At 39.7% G+C, this 27079-nt stretch overlaps 1 protein-coding gene across 1 annotated transcript; it reads right to left on the minus strand.

The window, feature by feature from the left end:
• Positions 1 to 2855: 2855 nt before the first annotated feature.
• Positions 2856 to 25004, minus strand: ZNF365 (zinc finger protein 365; the record flags this gene model as incomplete). Its single annotated transcript, XM_084245017.1, has 4 exons — positions 2856 to 3117; positions 3803 to 3840; positions 11761 to 11941; positions 24262 to 25004. The coding sequence occupies 4 exons, from the start codon at positions 25002 to 25004 to the stop codon at positions 2856 to 2858; spliced, it is 1224 nt and encodes a 407-aa protein (XP_084101143.1).
• Between the last annotated feature and the right edge of the window lie 2075 nt (positions 25005 to 27079).

Genomic DNA, 27079 nt, shown 5'->3' on the forward strand with positions numbered 1-27079 from the left:
TGATAGAGTTAAGTTCTCAAGAAAGTTTACAGGTACAACATTATGGTGATTATATGTACAATGAACAGCTTATTCTTCTTGAATAAGCTGTTCATTGTACATATAATCACCATAATGTTGTTAATGAATTAGCATGTTTGCTCTCTGTTAATGATACAGCATGTTTGGCTCCCCAGAAACATATCAACTAGACAACATACCAACACATTAGTCAGAAATATAGCTTTATTGTTATAATATTTCATAATCTAAAAACTTTTTTAAATTCTGGGAACAGAATATTACAACTTCCACACAACTGACCCTGCAGAATACTGGAAAACAGTGTCTAAGCAATCTGAACTTTGTAGTTAAGAATCTGTAAGCTAGTTTGGGTAAAAAGGAAAAAAAAACAGTTTAAATGAAGATTTTTGTCTTACAAAGCAAATAAAATTAGATCCATTCTTCAGTTTAACCTTGAACATGTTTTCCCAGAAACTTTGGCGATTTCTTCCAAAAAAACAACTCTAAGGTTGACTGCCCTGTAAAAAAAGGAAATATTTAAAAATAATACCCAAATGGGATACAGCACATGGCTCAAGCATGGCAGTAAGTGGGATAGTCCTTGGAGTGAGCCAGCTCCCATGTTCTGAGGGCAAATTTATGTCTCTAAGGAAGTGCAACATACATAATGCATTTCCTTAGATGAGGGTCAGAATTTAGTTAGAACTTTAAAATAATTGTTTATTATAATGAATCTTAAAACGATTTCTTATGTAATGTATACAGGGTAGATGTGACATTATGGTGCTTTCTGAAGATCACTGGGTATCACTGTCAAAGAGAGATGTAATGCTCCCTAGGCATATTAAGTGAAAATTGGAAACGTAGGTTACAATAAATAAAATGACAAAAAAAAAAAAAAACCAACTAAAACAACCCTGGCTATACCATATTTAAAAACAAGTTGTCCTCATTGTCCATACATATTATAGGGCAAGAGCATGCAATACAACTAACAAGGCAAGTTTTTAGTTTGTAAAAGGTTAAAGTGCAATCATGGTATAAACAGCAATAACAGCTTTGGAGGAGGTTTAGTCTCCAAATAAATAATAATGATAATATTCCAATTCTTACAATGTTAGCCTAAACAGTGATATTCACAGCAATGTTTTTTTCACACTTGATAGTTGCCTATCCACCACATGAATGGCCCACACCCATGAGCCAAAAGTCAAGTGGAGATTCAAAAATCAACATTTTTCACTAGGATAGATTCAAAATGTTTGTATCATAGTAAGTTACACTTTTTAATTTACTGGCATTTTAAGTAATCACTTTATTACCTACTTTTAATGTACTGCTAATCTGATGCTTACTGCAATAATATTCATAATTCTACTAAGTTTAAGTAGGTTACAGTTTTAATTTTTAAAATGAGAATTCAATTTACATAAGCTAATTTACATGAACATATTTAAAAACCACCCACCACAAACACACACCTTTTCCATGAGTATTTAAAAATAAATTATTAATATACTTGACATATATTTTGTGTTTTATATATGTGCATATATGCATATACTTATGGACATCATTATTCTGGCTTCCAGAAGGATGTCAGCACATTTCAACTCTTCAGGAGACCAGATGAGTTTGCTAAATTAAAAGTCACATGGAAATACATTTTTGAAGAAAATCATAAAGCAGGAAGTTCTTAACTGATGGCTCCTTGTGGAACCAAAGGTCATTTTAAAGAAGGAGGAGAGGACAGGCTCAGATTCTGGATCTATATGCACTGTTTATTTCAGAAACTACTTTAGAAAGCAGTGCACAATGAACGCTTCAGATACTTGATTGAAGGTAAGAGCATGTATTTTAATCCTAAGTGGACATCAAAGCAGCAGGAGGTGGAAGTTAGGCCAAGAAGGAGAAAGTCACACCTACAGCGAGCAGAGGCTGCTGACACTAGAGGGAGGGAGTCTTGAGGAAGGGCTGGTCTGCAGGGATCCAAGGTGGCTCACTGTGCAGAATGTGCCTGCCCCTGGCATCCCACCATTTACCCTGAACTGATAATGGTGCCCATTAAAAGGGACTCACTGTCCTCTCCAGCTGCAGCAATTGAAACAGCTGTTAAGATAAAGGTTGGCAGCACTGTCTTTGGTGCAAAATACTCAGTCAAAGAAGAGAGCAGAGGTGCAGCAAAATCAAACAAACATGCTTCCAGGGAAACAAAAACCTAAATCAAACTTGACTGGAAAACAGACCAGGGAAATGAGAACCAGAGTCTAATTGAATGAGTCCCTGATGCAACCCAAACACCGAAATCTTAATTAACCAGAATGCTCCAAGAAGCAGAAATTCTTATTCTGGAGGCTTTTGAAAACAAAACAACAACAACAAAAAAAATCAACATGTCATTGCTATTAACAAAATGTTACATTCCTATTGCCACTTCTTGCCTCATAATTTAGAGAGCAGTGCATACAGAGGAATTTTTTCACATGCCTGGTATCTAGTGTGGCCTGGGGCCTGAGAATGAATGACCACTGCACAGAACATCAGCTGTGTAAACTCCTAGAGACTTGGCTGATTATTTTAGAAGCTGATGCTTCATTTTACTAAAACTTTGGGATAGAGTGCTATTATTTTTTTTCTTTTTGTGATTTGCCTCTTATATCTAAAAGGAGCCTAAAATAGGCTCCTTATGATTCTGATTTGCTGAGATTCTTGTTTATTAAATGCTGGTTAACCCAGGGGTTTGTATGGATAGGAAATGTATGTGTTTCATGCCCTTTGCTCTCCCAGTGTGTCTCATTGTGGATGTGTCAGCCCCTCGGCAACATTCCCAAAGCCCAGAGCCACCCCCTCTTTCAGATGATGTGCACAATTGCTGTTGGCTTTTTTTTGGCCATTTTGGGCCTGATGTTGCCTTTTCGACTAAACCCCAAAGGCTCCCCTTTTTTCGGTGCTCTGCAGAGTTCTCTGGGCGACTCGGCCTGTTCGTGAATGGACTTTGCAGGCTGCATGCTGGCTCTGTCATCCTTGGCTTTTTTCAGGTGGCTTCTTCCCTTTGGATGAAAATGGGTCTTCATATCTGGGTGGCTATACCCAGAATGCGGGTGCCCTCGGCTTCTACAGTTATGTGAAAGGAAGAAGGTGAACAGAAAGAAAGATTTCTTTAATGCCTTAAGAGACTAAAAACCACCAAGGCACAATCACTCCTGCATGCTAGAGTGGTGATAATACTGCCAATGGAACAAATCATACATATTGGTGATTTTTCCAAAATTATGAAATGATCTCATGATACTAAATACCCAAGGATATATTACTAGTCCCACTTACTAGTGATAAAACAGGCTCAGAAAATTTAAATGACTCTCCAAGATAATACAGATAATTGGTCTACAAAAATGAGATCAGAACCCATATCTCTAACTCAGTGACAAGTCTGTACTCACCAAATCTGTATGTAGCTGTTGTGAAGTTTATGATTCACGGGATAAGTTTATATGAATACAATGTAATACGCCTACTACATTAATAGTACGATAGAGCTATTATGACTACACTATATCTCAATAAGAAAAAATTATACTAAATAAGACTGTAGATAGACCCATAGTGTTACATATGCCATTACTAATAGACCATTAGCATAGTTACAAGTTCTATCCACATTTTACAAAGCTAGGTACGTAAGCAAGCAAATTTTCACCTGAGACTGTCAGGTCCATTTATATTCTGGGTATCACATGCAACAGGATAATATATTCTACAAACATCAAAAGGCCCAAATATAAAAAGAAATACATACAGGCATTTGGTTTTCCTATTTGAGGAGATATCTGTAAGCTGGAGGAAAACAGTAAGAAAAATTACTTCACTTGAAGATTGAATTTTAAAAATTATTCCTGCTTATATTTTTAATAAACTGCATTCACACTAAGAAGTCAGTGACTATTGTTGCTAGCACTGGCTGTGTCACAATTCAACACGATGAACAAGAACATCTCGGTCCAATCTCTGCTTATTCAAGGAGCCTTTGTGGCTTCCTGTTCTCAGATTCCCAAAAAGCCAGTATCAGCAGATCTAAAAAAATGTCAAATAGTAAAAGAATCCCCCAATACAATAACATTTGAAAAAGCATGTTTTTGAAAACTAGAATGATGCACCCTTATTTTTTGATGGGTTCAGGGTTATTGCAGCTAATTTACTATCGCTATGGCTGGGCACAATGTCTCAACCAACAGGAAAACTGGCATGAGATGTTTATTGCCTAAAAGACATTGTTTCTAAAATGAGATCATATGCGGACAAACTCCACAACTGTCCTTAAGGTCATCTGTCATTAAGATTATTCTCCACTTTTAATAAAGTATCTGCATGTACTTTTGTGGCTGGGCTCAGAATATCACTTGCAGAATAAGTTGGTAAATTATTATTTTTGTGATCCAGATGTCACCATCATTTTACAGGCATTCCCAGTCTGCAGTTCTTGACCTCTCTCATGTGGCCTTCACTCAAGGGACTGTGACATCAGTGACTGAAGGAAGAAGATAAAATCAAAGAAAATGTGGAGGAAGACCCATCTCGGTACATTGCACAGCGTGGCCAGACATGTGTCCTTCTTAGATTGTGAGATTATTCAAGTTCTCTCAAAAGTCAATCCCAGCACCACAGGGTCACTCCCCCTGGTTGTTCGGTCTGAGGCTGGAGCTTTAGTCAGAAGCAAAAACCAGATGTTTTCTAAAACAGACTTCGGGGAGGATCATGTCCCCAAGATGGCAAGTGGGATTCTAGCCGCTGCAGACTGATGCAATCAAAAGTCAGCCTGGTGTTGACCCTGTTGATGCTGCCTGGGTTTGGCATGAGATTAGTAAATGTAAACATAAAAAGAAACCTTTCCTTGCATGAGAGTCATGAGCTTATACAATAAACAAAGAAGGTGAGCCAGATGGCTCAGGCAAACCCTCAGGCTAGAAATTGCTGGGAACCCAAAACCATTAGCATTTCCCCTTTCCTACCCCAGTACTACCTATAAGGGTTTCTCATCTGGATTTGTTTTGGTTTTTAATAAGTTTTCCCTTTTTTGAGTTAATATTGGTTTACAGCATTGTGTATGTTTTAGGAACATATCGCTTCAAGTGCATCCTGCCATCTCAGACCCATCAGCAACACAACAATAACCCCACATTTGCCCCCTCGTTTAGCTCCCTAAATTCCTCTGGTGACCTCAGTTCTGTAGTCATATAACAAGGGCTTGTTGGGTCTGTTTCTTTTTTTAAATTTTTTTTTTTAATAGAGGCATGTTTTATTTATTTATTTGTTTGTTTGTTTTGTTTATACATGCACTGGGTACAGTCAGAAGCGCGGGAGGGTGAGAGAATTCACCAGAGCCAAAGCGGGGAGCAGAGCAGGCAGAAAGCCGGGGATCGAACCGGCGCTGCAGAGGCTGCGGGCAGCTTAGCAACCCAGCGCTCAACTGCTGCGCCACCGGGGAGGCCCTGTTTGGGTCTGTTTCTTTGCTTCATTTCTTTATATTCCGCATGAGCGACATCATAGAGTATTTGTCTTTCTCCTTAGAATTCATTTTACTTATCAGCTGGACTCCTTGAATGGACTTAAGTATATGTGTAAACTGGAAAAAACTTTCAGGGTTTTTCTTCTTTTAAATTTCTCCCTTCTTATTACTGAGTCATAACCAAGTTTTTCTCACTTTACTATATGCATCTATGTAAAAATACAGTTTGATGATTTACTGCATATATATACATAATATCTTTTCAAATTTTATGCAAAATTAAGTAGGTGTATATATACTGCTATATGTTCATTTATTTATTCATTTGTGTGTGTGTGTGTGTGTGTGTGTGTCCATTCCTGGGGAAGAGGCTAACAATGCTATCAAATATACAAAGAGGCCACTGACTTCTAAAATATTTTCAAAACTACAAATGTAGCACCTATGATTGTCAATGATGGACTCTATTGGGACTTAGGAAGTGAGAGAATTTAACTGTCTTACAGAAAGGGTGGGTGATGATGAGCCATAACATATACACATATCTATAGGTACCATAAATGGTGCTTGTCTATATGTCACACAATGAGTAATATACTGACTATATAACACTGTAATTAGCTATCAAAACAAGTCTATGAGTTAAGTTTTATCTTCCCCATTTTACAGATATGGAACCTGAGGCAGAAAGGTTAAGTAGAGTTAGGGTTGGGCTTCAAGGCCAAGTGAGAACATTGTAAGACTAAGCAAGCCTTTACTCTGCACCCTCTTCCTACAATGAGAGAGAGAGAGAGAGAGAGAGAGGGAGAGAGAGAGAGAAAGAAAACACTTACATGTACACAAAACTTTAAGTGGAATTTATAGCCGGAGCAGGATTTCTCCGGTGATCCTATAGATGAAGGCATGGTGTGGAGAGGGGATTGTTACCATAGGCACAGAGAACTTCATATGCTTTCCTCTCTGTGAACACCAGAGGCCACTGTTCCCTCTGACCATTGGGCCTTGGATACACTCTTCCTACTTAACCCATCTATTTCCATGTTTTCCTAGTCTAACTACTTTGTCATCTTTTTGTTTAGAAAGAGAGCAGGATATGAAATGGAGCTCAAGTGATCTTTGATCAAGGTTCCACATTAGAAAAATATAAATAACTTTGAACTAAAAGTCAATGTAAATACTTCTAAAACACGGTGTCTCAGGCTATTATGAGCTTGAGGAAACTGGACAACCAGCTCTCCTCCAACTTCCCTTTTGTGCAAAAAGCAGTACTGTATACTTGATTTTTCAGGTCAAAGCTTTAGATTATTCCTGATTCCTCTCTTCCCCTTACCATCTAATCCTTCAGCAAAGTCAACTGGTCTTGTCAATTCTACTCCCAGAATATATTCTCTCTCCATTATTTCTCAGTATGTCTACTCTCTGCAAGCTGTGATCCCCTCTCACCTGCCAACTCTCATTCATGTATCTTTGCAGAGATATAATAACAGCCTGTGTGATTCTGCTAAAACATTGGTCACCTCCTGCTTAAAGCCCTCAATGGCTTCCCTGGAATAGATCCAAACTCCTCATGTGACCTCGAAGGTCCAGCAAGATCTGGATCCTTCCCAACATTCTGACTCTGTCTCTTACCACTCAAATGCGCCAAGTTTGTTCCCTTAAGTCTTTTGCATTTCCTATTCCTTTGCCTAAAATTTTCCACTTCCAATTTTTCAGAGCAGCATCCTTGTTATTCAGGTCACAATGCACATGCAGTCTCCTCCAGTCAGGCTTTTCTTGACTCTCAAGGTGAAGGTGGACGATTGATCATGGCATCTTCCTTTTTTTCTTCATAATAGTTAGCACTACATGAAATTATATTTATTATTTGTTTATTATTTCCCTCCCCGCAATGAGAGCAGAGACTTCATCTATATAATTCATAGCAGTTTCCTCAGCACCCAGTAGGAACTGTGTCCCCAATAAATATGTGTTAAATGAATTACTGTTAGTACTAATTTCTCAACCTGCAGGAAATAAATTCAGCACTTAAAATAAGATTATCCAAGCTGTTTCATGACCTTCCATTTGAGCTGTTCTGTGAGTGATTTTGGCAGATGGGATATTAGGTCACTTGGTGCCTAATTCGACAGCATTTTTCAGAGCATAAAGACAAAATATCTTAGTAAGCACATTATATTTTAGGACTCAGTCAGGTGAAAAAGAACATAAATGCTCAAGGGAATTAAGGAAAAAATATAAATGCCAAAACATTATTTCTGAAAAGGCATTGAGAGGGCGAAAGGAATTTTTTTCCAGAGTATAAAGGAATCTAAAAGCTAGAAAACTCCTTAGAAATAATTTAAACATCAATCTGGAAATTTCTCTGGTATCTGGAGGTGGTAACGAGAAAGAGAGGGAAGAAGGGAGAGGGAGATAACGAGAGGAGAGAAAGGGGATGAAGAGGCCTAGCACTTCTGTAAGAACCATCTCATTGGAGATGAGAAAACCTAAGCCAAGCTGGGGACTGCATTCCTGAGAGTTCTGGAGGAGGGAGGTGGTATAGACATGGAAAGAATGTTCTGATTTTTCTTTGGATGCAGTGGAGCAAGGAGGAGAGGGGTGCTGAGACTCCAGAAACCTCAGCTTCTCAGAGTTCCTCTCCTTCTCTAAGCTGGGCTAAGTAGGATAATAGTGATCCCACTTAAGCCCTCTCAGCCTAAAAGCATCCGAGTTCTCCTGTGTCACCAAAACCACAGATATCCTGGAGGCCCACACTGAGCACTTTTATTATATCAAAGAAATGACTTGTAGTTGCATAGGTGAATATATACATAAACATACATTACATTGCCTAATGTATTATTGCTATATTAACTATATAATATTATACTATACTATATTACAGTATAATGCACTATACTATATTATACTATACTATATTATAATTTATGGTGGGAAAAAAACAAAGCAAAAGGAGAAATGTCCTCAGGGTCTGTAGACCTTAATGTGGTATATCATTGTTCCAAAATAGTGTTTAGGAGACTATAGATGAAAATAAGAACCAGATCTGCTCAATCCTTCAAAAATCAAACATATCATCCTTGGTCTCTTTAGGCAATGAATCTCCTTGCAGTATAGTTAAAAAATTCACCTCACTATAACCCAATTAAGCTCTACTCATAGCTTGCATTTCTAAATTCCCTGCCTTATTTTTTAATGGTGAAAAAATTTATATTTAGAATTAGCCCGATAGATTCCATTTAGATTAGCCCAATTTTTTTTAAGTTTTACAGAACTGTATTTGAATTTGAATTTTTTAAATTTTATATATGATGTTATATATATGCACATACATACATACTGTATACATATATAACATCATATATACATATACATGCTTGTTATATACATATATACACACATGTATACATATATAACATCATATATAAAATTAAAAAAATAAAAATTCAAATACAGTTCTGTAAAACTTAAAAAAATTGGGCTAATCTAAATTGAGTCTGTTGGGCTAATTATAAATATAAATTTATATATATGTGTATATTTAGATAATATATATATTATATAAAACACATAATTCTTCCAATTTGGTTGGCACTGTCTGAAGCATTATAGTCAGGAAGCAGTTAGATCTATGCCTTCTTCTCTCCATCAGGTCTGATCAGAGGTTGACCCTGACCATGTCAATGTCATAGAGCTTCTTCACAGCCTGCTTGACCTGATGTTTATTGGCCTTGACATCCACAATAGATACAGTGTTTGGTTTTCTATCTTCCTCATGGCTGACTCGGTGGTCAGGGGGAAGATGATGATGACAAGGTGGTCAAGCTTGCTTCTGCTGGGGGCTCTCTCCTGAAGCTATTTGGGTTGCGTTTGGAGCAGCAGTGTCTTGAACTACTGGAAGGTGGATGAGCTTCTTGTCCTTCAAAGCTCTGCCTTTGACTTTGGCAATTACTTTGATTTGGGGAGGAGCAGGAACTTTCTTTCTTACTTTTGGCACCATGTTTGTGAGAAGTTGCTACAATCTTAACCATAATTTATTTTATTTGAATTACTCCAATCTTCCCTAGTTAGGGAGATCTGAAGAAGGCAGGTAATGTCATGTTTGGGACACAGAGGGCATAAATGTTAGTTTTTCATTAATTTTCAATAGTATCTCCATGCATACATACACATCTGTACATGTATTTATGTATATGTGGGTTTATGTGCACATATTATGCATATATCTATATGCTGTTGATATATGTGCATACACATATAATTTCGTATATTTGCATCTACCTAGAAGAGTTGAAATACTGTGCAACTTTTGATCACTTGACACAGCATGAGAAATAATGAGATGAGAAATAATGACTGGTTATGTCTTTTAAAAGGTGCTCAACTTTCAATCTAGAAAAATAAACTGAGAAGAAGGGAGTATAGAAATATATCAATAGATGAGAGAACTATGGACTTCCTCTCTTCCTCTTTGCTTTTCATTATTATCTCTCTTTAAGATCCTCTTGACTTACAACTTGACTGTAACTATCAAAATATTTAGAGATAAAAATTTTAAAAATCCTCTTGATTTAGAATAGTGTTTCTCTCATGTCCTAGCACTGGGTTACTTACTAGCCTGAATACTGAAAATGTTAGACCTACATTTTAGTATTAGAATTTCTACCCACCAAAGTCAGGAGATGACCAAAGAACCTAAGAGGCCCAAAGACCTTAGAGAGCATCGAATCCAATTGCTTCATTTCACCGAATAATTACAGGCCCGGAATGACAAGTTATCTTCCAGTCAGAGGCAGGGTGGGAACACTCTGGAAACCAGGCCTTTTATCTCACTTTGGAACTCTATGCTATAGCACTGTCATAAGAAAAGGCAAGATGGAAGAAGGTGGCAGAAAGCGTTCAGAAAGTATCCCTCAAGTCAGCATTAGTATGACTAGACTCAGTTTCCTACAGAGACAGAAAATAATAAATATGCTAAGTAGCTGAAACTTCTTTGTTGATAGTCATTGAAACATCACAAATGTAACACATTTACTTTGTTTCTGACTAAAAGTTCTGGAGTTTGTATTATTGAGGTGCTCTGAGGCTAATCTATGATTACTGTAAGCAATATAAGATTTTTCCATTTCCTTGCTTCATTTCTCCTTTCTTTATAGTTGCCCATCTCTCACCCTTCTGTCTTCCTCCTTTTATCTAGCTGTCTTTCATTTAATTCCATCTTTTATCATTTATATTTTTCTATCTTTTAATTGCAGTTTCCAGAATTCTCACACTAAATTTCTTATCAACCAATAGTCACCCTGATAATCTTTTGTTTAGCATACATGTTTCCCATTTTCCTTTTCCTAATATGTATGTCTCACCCATTCTGGGTGAGTGATAAAAGAATCATATTAAAATCTAAGAAGGAGGCAAGCTTAAATATAATTTTAATAAATAATGGAAGTGTCACAAAGAAAATACTTGGGGATTTCCCAAAATTCTTTTTTTGGCTTTATTGCTTTTACCACCAAGGAAATGGTATAATGGGCTAATATGACACTCAGCTCCCACAGTGTGGCTTCCTGTACCTTCCCCGCAGCCTCCAAAAAGACCAGAGAATCTTGATTAAGTCACATATGCAAGTCTGGACCTTCGTCCACGTCCAGACTTTTCATTTGGACTTTGGAGTTTCTTAAGTCCTTGAAACTACACATAGACTTTTACACAAAAATCTTTTCTATAATATAACAAACAATGGTGAATATTCCTAAGTTTTTATGAAAGTCTACCTAAACGATGTTTAACCTAGACATCAAATCACATTTTCCTCTTAAAGACCAAAAAAAAAAAAAAAAAATGTATGTGGTTGTTTCTTGCTTTGCTGTAAAGGATCCAGGCTTTCACAGGATTCCTTGAAGAGCTCCAAAGCAGATAATAATTTCAATTCTACTTCATACCATGTTTGGGACAGATTATTTGTCTGGATACTTCAAACTCTGTTATTCTCTAAATATAAAAATGCTTCTAACCCAAGATGGTGTGAGTGAGACGGTAAAGAAGAAGAGAGAATCCAGCCAGGACTTGTCTTCATTCCAGGTGTCTTGGTTTCACCACTATCACTCCCTTAACAGACACGACTCAGGCCACACTTTGAAAGGATGTCTGCAGAGTCGCTGCAAGTCACTGCCTACCTCCCTTCTCCTCTGTCCTTGACCCAAATCACCATACTCAAAGACCTCACACTTGGTAGCTGTACTGGGGTGACTTACCATGTGCTCACTGATGTCCCGGCAGAGGTCAGCATCCTGCTGGCTCTGATAGTATTCTAACTGCTTCTCTGCCAGCTCCACCCGCTGCAACAGATTCTCAATAAAGTCGTGGAGCCGAGCTTTCCCTTGAACCTCCTTCTCAGCAGCTGCTTCCAGGAAATGGTTGAATGTCACAACTTCACTGCAAGGGGAAAATGTCAGAACACAAATTGAAGAAATGAAAAAGGAATTCACTTATTCAACACATCTTTACTGAGCATCTACTCTGTACTACTCTAGGCAGGATGGCTGCAGCAATGAAAAAAGATAAAATTATATTTATGATTACATTTATAGTTACATTCAGTGGAAGGAATTAATCATCATTGTGTGTGTGTGTGTGTGTGTGTGTGTGTGTGTGAACTATAAGTGCTAAGGAGAAAACTGAAACTGAGAACAAGTGGACAAAGAGTGACAGAGGAAGAGAAAGGGTGAAGGACATTTTAGAAAACAAAAATCAGGAATAACCTTTTGAATGGGGTCACATTTGAACATACCCCTGAAGGAAGCAAAGAAGTAGCCCTGCAGACACCTGGGAATAAACCAGGTCCTCACTGGGAATGTACCTGATGTGGGAAGGATGTGAGGGAGAGCCGGGAAGCTCTACGTGACAAGAGCAGGTGGGTAAAAAGGAGAGTGTAGGGGCCTCAAGGTGACTGAGACAACTCCAGACTTTATTGCCAATGAGATAGAAAAACACTGAACACTTTTGAAAAAAGTTTTGACATGCATTTAAAAAGTCTGGCTGTTCGGGAGAAAAGACTACTGGGGAGGAAGATATGAAAGCAAGAAGCACCAAAATGAGTAAGATGAGTCAGTCTGTCCAACAGTATATTTTTGAGCTAAGAATAAAACGACCCAAGAAATGCCATCTTGAGAGACCCAATATCCTCTGGGAAAGCTATTTTAGCTGCCATAGGAAAAAAAATATGCAAGCAGTCCTTCCTTTAAAAAGTAAAAAGTTGAGACAAATACTTCAAATAATACTCCCTTATGTACATAATTCATCATGATTCAAAAATCCAGGAAAAAATTAATAATTAAATGTTAATTTAATAAGCTATTTCTATCTCATCTTTTTATTTATAATGCAAATTTGGAGATGATACTTTTCTGATTCATAACTGAATAAATTATTTATAAAAATTTAAAACACATTAAAAATACAAAGAAAAACTGTCACCTGAAACCCCATTGTTTTAACGAGGTAGTTTTACATCTTTATATCTGCTCCAGGGCTGAAACCCCATTAAACTGAGATTACTACCATTAAACTTTTGGTAGTTATTCTTAGAAGCATCTCTTTAAACACACACACACACACACACACTTTTTCTCAGGCTAAGTACCATGTAATCTGCACCATTCATGGGTGTATATTATCAAAATTCTCTTTGTCCCATTTGCCTCATCAGTAAAAAATCATAAAGATCTTTTCCACCACGCCCTTTATTTGCTCTGTCGTGTGGGGCTAATGAATTCCATAGTTTTACTACCTGTTGGATACAGTATTTCTTTTATGTGTTTTCAAAATCTTTCTCAAACATCAAGGAGCCACACCTTCATTTTTCTGGCCATGTTCAAATGACGCAAAGCCAAGATACTAAAGACTACACATTGTTTCTCCACTCTCACTGTAGACTAATGAATCCTGTTTTTTTTTTTTTAAATCTAACTTCATGCAGTTGATCTAGACAATTAAATTTATACCTTCTCTGCATCTTCTCAACCTCCACCTGATATTTATTTTTCATTAAGCATCATAATTTCTTGGGTAGAACCTCAAGGAAATCTAGCTCAGGAAGTACCAGTCTCACAGAAAGCCTTTGCAAAATGCTGGCAGTGGGTTCTGATACCATTATTCTGAATGACTAGTCAGTGAGCCACTTTTATAAATAGTCGTGATTTTCTTCTCTCGAATATATTAGGTCAGTCTTGGCCATACTGAAACTTTTCAAATTTTTTTTTTAAAGATTTATTTATTTATTTAAGCACTGGGTACAGTCAGAAGCGGGGGAGGGTGAGAGGATTCACCAGAACCAGAGCGGGAAACAGAACAGGCAGACTGACGAAATACACTGCTGAGGGGAGCAGCGGGCGGCAGGAGAGGTCTGCGCGCCATGTGGGACCCTGGCCAGCGGCCAGGGATCAAACTGGCACTGCAGAGGCTGTGGGCAGCTTTGCAGCCCAGCGCTCAACCGCTGCGCCACCAGGGGAGGCCCCATACTGAAACTTTTCTGATACTTCCTACAGAGCCAAGTGTCTCTGCAAAACCTAGGGAATTACATACATATTGATCAAAATAGAAAAGAGACTGGTTCTAACAAAGATTCACTCAAGGAATTACTCATTACACCAGCACCATTTTTCTAGTTTCCCATCCAGAATTAAACATAAACCCCAATCCTGAAATAATTCCAGTATCTTTCAGGAGCTAAGAAATAGTCATGCAAAAGAAATAAGAGCCCCTTTAGAAAAGAGTTTCCTTTCATTATCAAGTTTCAAGTTTATTTCCAGATATTTCTGTCTGAGCCCTGAATAGAAGATGTGCACTTTCCAAGCTGTTCAGGCCACAGACACAAGGCAGTTTTCAAGCTTTTCCATCACTCTGCTTTGATCTTCCTTCTTACGTGAATCACAAAACGCAACCAGCAGCAGACCAGTGGCGTGTCTGTCCTGTGAGAAACCCAGGCCTTTCATGGTTCTTAGCTGCACATGAGATCCTCTGGATAGAGTATCTTCATGGTCCAAAAGCAGCACTAAAAGTTCAGCCCAGGAAGATGGTTATTGCCTTCTCTTTCCAACTTGAAGATTTCAACTGATTTGGAGTCAAGCCCATTGTAGAGACTGACTGGTTGAGTTAGGAGAACTGAGTCATGCAGTTATTACAACTCTAAGTTGTACTTAAAGGGAAAACAACCAAAACCCATACCATCTCCCCAACCAAAAACAAAAAGACAGAAAAAAGAAGCAGTGAACTTTTTCAGTTCATTTTGGATTATAATATTTACTCTATTTATCTCCTTACAGAAATATTCCACATTTATCATGGGAAATGTGAACCTTGACCTACTAAAAGATGGATCAAACTGGGCTGGGCCTGAATCAGCTTTTTATCTTCTGCTCTAAGCCCATCACTCAATAGAATTCAGAAATATTTGTAATAATGTTTAAAAAGAAGGAAGAAATGAAAACCCGTACCCCGCCTCCCAAAGGTATCTACTGTCAATATTCTGTAATATTTTTTCCAGTCTTTCTTCTCTGTGCATATTTACTATTCTTGGGCTTTCCAGCTGTACAGTTTAGAATAAGGCAGCAGCATTTGACAGCTTAATCCCACAAGATTAACATCACAAAAGCCAGGAAACAAATCTGAGGGCAATATAGTTTATGATTGTGGCTGTATTTTTAAATCACATAATGTTTTGCTACTGGTTCCCTATAAAGCCTTTAAAAATTAATATTGATGCTTTTAGCTGATCATGGAGTGTTATGTCATGTTGTAGAAGAAAAGCATCTTTTTCTAACCTCCTTCATCCAATTATCTTGTGCCCTGAAGCTGAGAAGTTAATACCCTTCGTATTTTTCAAGTAACCTGGCACCAATGCTAACCTAATTTCAGTTTACGGATGTTACATATCAACTTTGAAAAAAGGCAGTAAAAACAAATCTGATGGTTTAATTTTAAAAGATAAATTATACAAGACAAGGTTGGATAAGTTTATCACACTGAGATTGCATTTCAGTGTCTGTATTAGATAAAAACAGCAACAAACTCCAGTGACTAATTGTGGACAACTTCAGCTCCACCTTTCACATCCTGTTCAGCCTGGATTAACAATATCCAGAAACACTTATTTCCCCAAGGAATCATGGGGACTTACTGAATGGAAAATAAAGAAGTTTAACCACATTGCATTTGTAACCTCTTTAATAATTATATTTCAATCAGTAAAATATTCATTCAAAGTGTAAGACAGAACAATGGATTTCTGGGTAAGGAAGAAAGAAATGTCCACTGATGTGGTTTCGGATTCCACATTGCAATTAACCTTTAAGAAATTACCAGTTGTCGACTCTTGGCATATTATCAAAGCAGAATAGCCACTATACTCTGAAAAGGCTATTAAAATACCTCTCCCTTTTCCTACTACATATCTTTACAAGACTGGATTTCCTACTTCAGCAAAAACAACAAACTTGCAACAGATTAAATACAGAAGAACAAGGTTCAACTGCGTTGTATTAAACAGACATTAAAAATATTCACAAAAAATCTAATAACACTATTTTCACTAAATTGTTTTTGGGAAAATAACTTTTCATAGAAATGTTATTAAGTTATTATTTTTAAATGAACTGATGTTTTCAATTTCTAGGTTCAAATTTCTAATACAGTAAACACTAATAGATAAAGAGCACACAAAGAAAAGCTTTTTGGGGTCCTCAGCCTTTTCTAAGAGTGAAAGGAGAAGCAAGGCCAAAAATCTTGAGGGTAGCTGTCATCCTGGGCACCTGAGTGGACTGGACCTCAGAGTTCTGGGAAGGGTGGATATTATGGGCTGGAACCTAGTAAGACACTGTGATAATTCACACATTTATTTATTCCAATATTTAATAACTCAACAAACATCCATTGAATGATGAGCCTACCCCTCATGTAGTGGGAGAAACTGATATTAAAAACAACAAATATTAAAATAAATGTGTAATTACAAAGCTGAGCTGCATGTGAGTAAGAACAAGAATAACATGATGCTATCGGAGACTTAGAGGCATGTGTGGCGTTATTTTAGGTTCTCAATCCTGTGACTCAGAATACAGCATGAAAGCTGCAAGGCCCGATATAAGATAAGAGGAGACCTGAGCAAAATTCAAACAGGGTATGGGTGCAACACCAGTGTAGGGAAATTAACTGATTCTAGGCTACTCTCAGCCGCATCTTGACTTCCCTTTTTTTTTTTTTTAAGTTAAATAACATTAAAACCAAGCTTTTAAGGTTGTAGGCATCAATGGAAAATATGATTATTTAAAGCAATATTTGATATTAAAGGGGAAAATACCAGTACAGTATAAGAAACTGGCCTGAAGTTCTTTAATATGAAGAATGATTTGCAGAGCTGGAACTATCAGTATCTTAATATTCATAGGCATGCAGAATCAGACACAGAAGTGGGTAGTTAGTTAAAATGTCCTTTTGTTCAGTATAATCAAAGTTTTACTTCTACATATTCCTTCAAGTACTCATGCATTTACAGAATGGCCATAAGTTCTAAAACCAATATTTCATTTTTACAGATTGAACACCCTCAGTAACTTCTTCTGAGATGGCTTAAAGGCAGATTAATTCAGAAAAGCCAAGACATATTATCATGTGAACAACATACTCTAGAAGCAGGCATAGGGAATAAAGAAAAAATGTATCAAGACACAATGGTGCTCACTGTGATTTTACATACACATGGAACAATAAATTGTTAATGAGGGGCTACACACTGATCATCTTTAACCTCATGTAATCTGCTACCAACAAACCATTTATGATGGCTACTTGCCTATGTTTCTAGCTTTCAGGGCCATCCTGTATCCTCATGCTCCCCTTGGGCCTCATTAACGCACCTCACTTCCCTCTCTGCCCCAGCATCAGCGAACTCCCTCCATTTAGCCAGACTTTCAAGTCTGTTCTTTTGCCAGGGCTCCTCCCTTGTCCTTCTCAAGTTCCCACTCATATTAATCCCTATAACTTCAGGGGTCTTCTGCTAGCAAGTACTCCTAGACTCAGGCCTAGGTGTGGAACAGGTGACCTGCTGTGTTTTCCCAAATGGCCATACACCCCATCAGAGTGTTCTATGCAGAGGGCTACTTTGCGAGACTTCCCCAATCCATAACAAAATCAGTGAGCTCATGCACCCTGCTGTTCCTTCCCCATACAAGGCACTCCCAAAACCTAACATGAGCCCAGCACACAGAAGGGGCTGAGCAAATTTCTGCTGAATGCATGAAAAGTAGAACTCTATCTCTAGTTGGAAATCTTAAACTGACAGAAAGATCCTTAGGTTTCTTCCTATTTTTTTTCCAGACAAGTACTGAGGCATAAAACCTGTTAAGTAACTTATAATACGGGTACCTCCTACAGGAATGGTGGTGGGATCTAAAATTGATGCGCCTCTTCTATTCTGAAGCAATACTTTAACATCTGCCTCTCCTCCCAAAGGCAAAGCTCTTCCAAGTTATTTAAATTTCATTTTACATTACTGATTTATGAACCTCTTCAGAGGTATGTGAAATGGTAAAAATACCTTCGGCTAAAAATAGTCTCGCTATTGATCACAGAGTGTTTCAGAGAGGTTGCAATGTCAGCCACAAGGCAATCCTGAAGCCAGAGTCAGCTATCTCAGCACCAGGAGCCTGGCTGCAAGCTTGCAGCTCAGGATGGGTTCTTGGTTACCCCAAGGAGCACCACCTGTTGCACATGTGGAACTATGTCCCCTTTCTCCTCCTATTAGCCCTTTGCCTCATCTTTCTTTTTTAGAGTATATAGTTCTCATGGGAAAATGTCAAATCAATCTTAGTAGTTCTAAGTTCCAACAGTAGTGCTAAGCCCTTCAGTCCAGAGAGGGATGAGGGAAAGGAGGGACAGCCATGAAAGAAGACAGAAGAGAGACAAACAGAAAATGTTCCAGGCCCCTGAATTTTACCTTGTGGCAATGCTAGGCTGGCATGTTTGATATCTAGTTTTTCCTCTTAGCTTTTAAGTCTGTATGGAACACAATCTGGAGGGGGCCCCATTTATATCAGTGCATTACAACATGGAGCAAACTGACACCTCCCTGTCCCACTGAGCTCTACATCTATCATGCTTCATCATGGCCTGCTGCTTAGCTCGAGACCAAGTCATCTACTAGGGCCTTAGTTAATCAAACGTGGGAAAGAGGTAATTAAGTTACAAGATGGTTAAGTTGTGCAAAGCAAGTCATCAAGTCAAGCCTGACTTTTCGAGCCCATCATTCCACAGCCAGTTTTGAACAGAAACCTAAAAGGATATAAGCTGGCTGAGGCTCCCCTACATGTCTCCTTTATCATAGCCCTAATGATTGGTTTAACAATGATTTCATCATCTGGTCTATTCCTGCCATGAAGGAAGGAACTGGACTCATCTGGTTTACCACTGTATGAGCAGCACCTAGAACAGTGCCCGGTACTCAGAAGGCATGCAATAAAGATTCGTCTTTTGGCTGACTCCAGACTGGGAACAAGGTCAATGAGAAAGAAGAGGAAAGATTTTTTTTTTAATTTTTTTTTTTAAATTCTATTCTTTGAATCTTTCCTTATTTATTTATTTATTCATACAAGCACTGGGTACAGTCAGAAGCGCGGGAGGGTGAGAGAATTCACCAGAGCCAGAGCGGGGAGCAGAACAGGGAGAAGGACCGAGGTACACTGCTGAGGGGAGCAGTGGGCGACAGCAGACCTCTTTTTAAATTTTTTTTAAAGATTTATTTATTTATTTATACAAGCACTGGGGACAGTCAGAGGCGCGGGAGGGCGAGAGAATTCACCAGAGCCAGAGCAGGGAACAGAACAGATAGACAGACGAAGCACACTGCTGAGGGGAGCAGCGGGCATGGCAGGAGAGGTCTGTCACGCCATGTGGGACCCTTGCTGGGGGCCTGGGATCAAACTGGCGCTGCAGAGGCTGTGCACAGCTTTGCAGCCCAGCGCTCAACCGCTGCGCCACCAGAGAGGCCCAGAAGAGGAAAGATTTTACCTATCATAGCTTGCCAGGGAGTTGGATGGGGAGCTGAGGTGGAATTACAGAGAGGCCCTCCCTTAGCACAAAGGCCGGTAGTCTCACATGCTCTACCCTGGCCTGGGCATCCAAAGAGTGCAGTTAAAAGTGCTTGTGGGAAGTTAAAAACTTTGGGCTGTTCTAGAAGCTCAATATCATAACCACACTTATGATGCCATCATTTCACCATTTCCCAACACCTTTGATGCCAGCTGACATTTTCTTTAATCTCATCAGAAAAATAAATGATGTCACCATGTCAGCCCTCTCAAAATAGCAAAGCTGCAAGCTGATTTCCAAAATGGGCTAGATTCACTTTTACATGTCTTGATGCTATGGGCAAATAGTACATTTTCTAAAGTTTGGTGAAGACATAATGAATTAATGGAAAAAAAAAAAACACTCAGTAGAGAGATAAGGGAATCTGGGTTCCAGTTTCAGCCTTGTTACTATATTTTCACCTTGGGGGAAGTGACTCCATTGCTCTGGGCCTCAATTTCCACACATGTGAGATAAGGCTATTTTTTTTTTTTTAAAGATTTATTTATTTATTTATACAAGCGCTGGGTATAGTCAGAAGCGCGGGAGGGTGAGAAAATTCACCAGAGCCAGAGCGGGGAACAGAACAGGCAGAAGGACTGAAGCACACTGCTGAGGGGAGCAGCGGGCATGGCAGGAGAGGTCTGCACACCATGTGGGACCCTCAATGGTGGCTGGGGATCGAACCGGCGCTGCAGAGGCCGCGGGCAGCTTTGCAGCCCAGCGCTCAACCGCTGCGCCACCAGGGCAGGCCTGAGATGAGGCTATTATCCTGAAGGAAGGGGCAACTTGCATTTCTAAAATGTCGCAGTTGCTTGAGGAATCCTCTCTACTCACCTCTCTGGCTCCTTCAATACCATTCTCCAGCCACCAACACAAATCTTGTCCTTCCTCCTCACTCCCTTTTGTGGCTTCTCCACATGGAGAAGTCTGTTCTTTTCACATTTCATCAACTTGAAATAGTGGCTTGCTTTTAGCACTTGTTCAAATTATCCTGGGTCTGAACATACGCATTTCATGGGTATGTGTCTTTCTATGTAGAATGTAAACTCCTTAGGGAAAAATATCAAGCATTTTATGCTCATCACACATCAATCAGGACTTCCCAACCTCGCCAGCAGAAGAGTTTGTGAGAAAATTTGGGATTTATTGTTATTACACTCATGTTCTCCAAATTCCAAGGGACCAAGTCGGCCAGGAATCAGCTACTATCCACATGCATTGTTCCTAGTTAAAGGATATCTTGACTGCAAGGTTAGCAAGGATTGATTTACCTGATTACGGGCATTGTTACCCTGCAGCTCTGAATTCTCTTGAATAAGTAAATACCTGTTTCAATAGGACTTTTAAAGTAGCACAGACTTCATAAGACAATGAGTAACTTCTTTCTTAGATTTGCACACCAGATACATACAGACACCTCTCCAGGGAGGTACAATGAGACATCCTGGCACAAAACTATAAAATATTAACAATTTAAACAATTGCCTCTGTTACTGAGCATATATATAATTTCTATAACCCCTGCTGATACAGCCTATAGAAGGCCTCAGGGCAGAATTGGCCCTGGAATCTTTTATTTCAGTTTGAAAGAAAGGATTTTAAAGTTGAGGGGGAAATCCATAAGCAAGAGAGCCTTACATGAATGTTAAATACCAAATGTTTGTGTTTTTTTTAAAACAATCTACCATCTGCATCTCCAGAGTTTAAGTCAATCTCAAATGGAACTTTAACAACCTACTCTCTCTCACAAATAGGCCTTGAGAGTGCCTGAGTGGGGATGCTTGGCCAAACTATGTCTCCCTATATCTTATGGGTGACCTCTTGATGGAAGCACAGCTCAGTGGTGAGGGGGGAAAGAGGTAAGGGCCCAGCCAGGCATTATAGTCACACAACTTCACATTACTGGTAGAGCTGCTGGGCAGCTGGCTCCTTCTGCATTCCCACTGTGGGGGGAAGGGGTGTAGAGGACAGACACTGCAGACACTGGGGGACCCGACAGTCACTTTCTCACACTAAGAGCTCCAGTGTCCTTCCTGCAAACAAGACTCTTTCAGTCTTATCTCACATATAGAAAGAGTGATTATTTGAGGTCTGAATAATGAAAACAATGTGGTCATATGAAGGCTTAGAAAAATGAGGACTTTGTTTATTTTATGTAAAAGTTTAAGGCAGCCTCACTGTATTTTCATTTAAAGTGTTTTTTTAAAGACATTGTTTTTTACCTCTACTAGTTCAAAACTGTCCTACCAAAAAATCAACTTCAATTTACCCTTAGATGGAGTCACAAAAACACTAACAAAAACATATGTATAAGGATGTTAGCTGAGGCCCTATTTTTAATATTAGGAAAATGGAACAAAAACTATGCATTCATCAATAGTAAAATCATTATAATCAAGCTATACCACGGAATAGTATGCAACAGCCAAAATGAATGGCATAATCCTATATTTTGTGCACAACAGATGCCTATAACATTTTATGTTAAAACAAAACTCCACACACAAATGACAGAAATAATATGTGTCATCATTTCATTGGGGAAAACAAAAAATCTATTGTGTGTATAAAGTACGTGTGTTGTGTGCACACAGAAAAGGTCTGGAAGGACATTTAGTTAACTAAAGAGGAGCTGTCTTGGAGGGTGGTATGGGGTATGCTTGGTAGAGGGGGACTTTTAACATATGCAGTATGTTAAATGTTTTGTTCATTTTTCCAAGTCTGTATTAGTTTTTCAAGAGTTTCTAAGTTGATAGCAGTGGGTTAACCACAACACATCATTAATGATCCATGCAAGGCCCACTTTTACATTAGTTATCCAATTGTTTTTAATAATACAGCATCCTTAACCCACTACCCTAAAATAAGTTAGCTCCTTGACAATAACATCTGTCTAACCAGTGATCATCCCTATCATCAGACTGTCTTCCAATACTCCAGACAACCACCACCCCAAATTCTACCTTCATTTTCATTTGTGTAATAAGTAAAATATGATAAACATATAAATGCAATATGTAAATGCAAACAATAATTTAGTTGCCTTTTAAATTCATTGTTCTTGAATCAAACAGAAATATCACAAATTTAATTCTAGGTTTTTCTCTGTGCCTAAGACACACCCTGTCTTCCATTTTCCCAGTGGTACAGTCTTAGCCACTCAGGTGCCATAGATGCTCAGGGCACTAACTTCCCCCACGAGAGACCAGAAGTCAAGAGAGAGGTATTTTTGTTAGAGATCATTTCTTGTAGGAGCAAAGTAAATCAGTGGTTCATTCAAATTCTTTCTTACTACATAATTATAAAAATGTTTAGTTGAGCAAAGAAGGCTTTCTCTCTCGGTAGAAAGTACATATATAGTGGAGCAAGTGATGCTCTCTTTAATATATAGGGCTTCTCAGTCTCTTACCAGCTACAGGAAGTTTTAATAACTACATTTTAAGAAATAACACAAGATAGAAAAGTGTCGGGGGCATAGTATGAAATTAAGTCAATTGCTAACAGAGAGCTCAATTACTTGGCACGTTTCCTTCTAGGATATTTAAGTCTACCAATTTTTATGTCCTTTGATTCTATGAATTCTGAGCCTCCATTTAAAATTAAATCCAAAATTCCGCATTAAGAAAATACTTTGCATTATTACATACGTTTTCTAGCCTGGGTTGAATACAAACTTATTGATAATGAAATGCTTTTCCAAGTATGATGTCTTTAAAATAATAGTTTCTCTGATTATAACTTGCGAAAATTATTGTCAGTTTCTTACAAGCAGATAAGACTTACTCAATTATCACATAATCATTTTACAAAAAAGAAAATTCCCAAACAAATCATAGTAGTATGTCAGTATCAGAAAGCTTCCTTTCAGTTTCCTAATATTTGCTTCTTCCAAATCAAAATTACAGTTAGATGGGTTCTCAGCTATATTGAATTAACATGGACAGACAATCCAGAATAGCAAAGAAGCCAAAATTATTTGTATCTTAGTGTTATACTTGATAGGACACCATCTTGTCTTTATTACATGGTGACCATCAGTTATCCAGTTATTTTTGATAATACAGCATCTTTAACCCATTCCCCTTAAATAAGTTAGCTCCCTGACAATAACCTTTATCTAGCCAGTGATCATCCCTGTCATCAGACTGTCTTCCAATACTCCAGGTGACCAGCACCCCAAATCCTACCTTCATTTTTATTTGTGTATGTAATAAGTAAAATATGATAAATACGTAAATGCAAACAATAAGAAAGGAGTGGCTCACCCGACATGCCCTTACTGCCTACCCATCTATCTCATTCAACTCACCCACTCAACAGTTAGTGCTGGAAATGGATTCCTTCAATGACAGACGATGCCCATGCACTCTTTAAAAACACTATCTGTAGTTTCCAAGGTAAAAAGAGTTAGATCTTTTGACTTTCATGTTGCTGTATTGCCGACCACACACAAGGAGGGTAAATAATACTGAAAGCACTGGACCTCCTAGATTTCAACCATATCAATCAGAAAACTGTTAAGGTCCCTGCAAGTAATAAAACCCAAATCTTGCTTAAGGTTTGCTTGTAACCTGGGGAGGGGGATGGGGCCTAAAGCCATGGGGTTAGCATCCTGTTTTGGTGCCACTTACTCTTCTTTCCTGAGAAGCTCCTCCTCAGATTCTGTCAGGCGTTGTCTTAGAGTAGCAATCATCTCCACGGCCACATCCACTTGTCTGTTCAGGGCCCGCTCTCGCCTCTGAACCTCCTGCTTTTTCTGAGTCAGCTGCACAAAAGCTGCTCGAACTTCCAATAGCTCGGCAGTTTTCTGGGCCAACTCTTTGGTAAGTTTATCAATTCTCTTCTCAATGGTCCTGTCCACAGCCTCAACCATCCGATTAAATTTTTCTCTGACATGTGCCTCAAAAGAAGCTTTGGTGTCTGAGGTAGGAAGTCCTGGACTCGAGCGCAGCCCATCCAGGGAGTCTGCACGGACGTCCACCGCAGTGTAAGTCTGCACGTAGGACACAGGTCTCTCTGCCACCACCTCGAATGGCTTCCTGTCTTTGGAGTGTTCGTGTGAAATGCTATACAAGTTAACATAGCTCGGTTTCTGCTTCACCACATTGCCACTGCTCTGCAATTTTCCCTGTTTCAGGGGCTCTGAGGGGGTGACTAGGTCTGTGTCTCTGAGGGATGGAAAAAGGCTGCATTTTGTCAAAAGGGTTCTTTCCTGGTAGCTGTGACTGAATTCCAGATGGGCTCTCAACGAAGACAGGCTTCTGAACCTGGTATGATCTCCACACCTCGGGCAGCGAAATGGCAGGCACACAGCAACATTCTCCAAGGACTCCTGCCAGGGGTGTCTGTTTTCCTCAAAAGCCTTCTGTTGCATTACTCTAAAAGTCCTGCACAGAGGAAACAAAACATGTAGTTTACAAGTCCGTAAGTAATTTTCAAAATACTACTGAAAAGTTTGTTGCTGCTGCTCATCTCTCTGCGCGCAGAGTTTTTTATTTTCAGATGCTTTTGCACATAGTGTATTAAAATGAAAACCTGCAATCCTTGGGCCAAACTAGTCACATTTACTCATTTCTTTTGTCTATACCTGCTTTTGCATTAAAAGGCAACAGTGAATAATTAAAACAGAGACTTTATGGGCTGCATATTCTAAAATACTTACCTCTTGATCATCACAGAAAAAAATTTGCCTAGTCCTGGCTAGGACTGAAAAGGGTGGGTAACATTCCTTTCTCACAGATGAGAAAAATGGAGCGAGGCAATGTAATGAATTCAAGGCTGAAGGGAAGTAGCAGATCCAGAAGTGAAATTCAACTTTCCTGTCATCTTGGATTTAGTACACTAATTTTGTAATACAGAAAAATGAGGAAGGCTCACATGAATTGTCAAAATAGACTCAAAGAGCAGCAAGTTCAGAGATCTTTCCTCAAATATAGCAAAAACACTACTCAAGTTAGGCACAGTGGTGTTAAGGGCACAATCAGCTGGAAATTTCTCAGCGTGAGATTTTGCCTTTAATTTTGTCCTTTAATTACTGTTGTAATGACATAAATCAAAGTGTTAGCATAACAATAATGGTCCCCTATGCGCATGATTTATTTAAATTCAGTATCCCAAAGTAGCAAGTATGATTTGATTTAAGTGGGGCCTTGCTCATGGCCAAGACTTGATTAAAATAGAGGCTTCTGGATGGATTTATCTTGTCTCTGATTCTCATTTAATATGGCAACTTCTAGAGATGGCCAATGTTCAAACCAAATATAAAACAGCATAACTCTTTTCATAACAGGAAGTTCTTGTTTCCTTGTAGGAATTTATTATCTTGGCCTTAGCAACAGATGACGACCAGCAACCCAATTCTGCAAGCAGTGCATATTTCCTGCAGGATGCTTTCTACTTAAATATAATAACATTGCCTATCCCCACCCCGACCTTGGCTCAGCTAAGGATTCAGGCTAAGAAGTGTTTTTGGGTCCTCAACCTTTTCAAAAGCAGAGGTGCAAATGGTCCCCACAGTTAAGGAGAGCCTCTGGCCCCCAGAGAGGGGAGCCTCTTCCTGCACTACACTGGGCTTGTTTAACCAGGGGTTCTCTAGGGATGGGATGCAAACCCTGAACCCCAAATGCAGGTGAGAGGGAAAGGAAGGGGAAGTCGGGGTTTGAGGAAGCAGTATGAAAGGGCTGGCGCCCTTGGATTGGAAAATGGATAATCACGCACTCCGGGACTACGCAAGCTTTCAGGGGCCCGCAGGAAGCCCCATCTCACACTGTTAACAGGAAACCCCTTAATGCGCTCTACCTGAGCTCCGCAGGCCGGCAAGGATCCTGCCGCGGGGGTCTTGGTTCGCCCCGCCCCCGCTCCGCGGCATGACAGCTCCAGGGTGCCAGAGTGGATGTGTGCGCACACGAGTTCCTGCAGGTGGGGGCCGAGAAGCCAACTCCCCGTGGTGCCGGGGGCCCGGATCCTCTGCCCAGCCCTGGCCACCGCCGCTGCGCACCCCCGGCCGGCCGTAGGCACAGAAACCCAGCGGCTGCCACTTACCCGACTTGTTGCTGCAGCTGCAGCTGCTGCTGCTGCCGCCGCGGCCGGTGCTGCTGCTGCGGGAGCGAAGCGGTTTTCAGCAGAGCCGTAAATCAGGCTGAGCCGGGCCCGCTCCCACCTCCCGCGCACCCCAGCGCCGGGACGAGCGGCGTCCAGGGCGGAGCGTGGCGCGGGCCAGCGGGGGCGGCGCTCGTGGCTGTGGAGGGGGGACCCCCGCGCTCCCGGAGAGCGCACGCCTGGTGGGGTCTTGGAGGGCCGCGGCCCCGAGGGCTACCACTCTGACGGGTGACACCCCCAGGCTCTGCCCAGAGGCCGGGCACACCATCTGCCCTTCCCAGCCATGGAGCCAGAACGGGCTCAGGATTCCTCTGACATCACAGGGAGAGATGCTAGGATCGCTCCCCAGGG

This window comes from Talpa europaea, assembly GCF_964194135.1.
Source record: "Talpa europaea genome assembly, chromosome: 10".
Classification (NCBI taxonomy): Eukaryota; Metazoa; Chordata; class Mammalia; order Eulipotyphla; family Talpidae; genus Talpa; species Talpa europaea.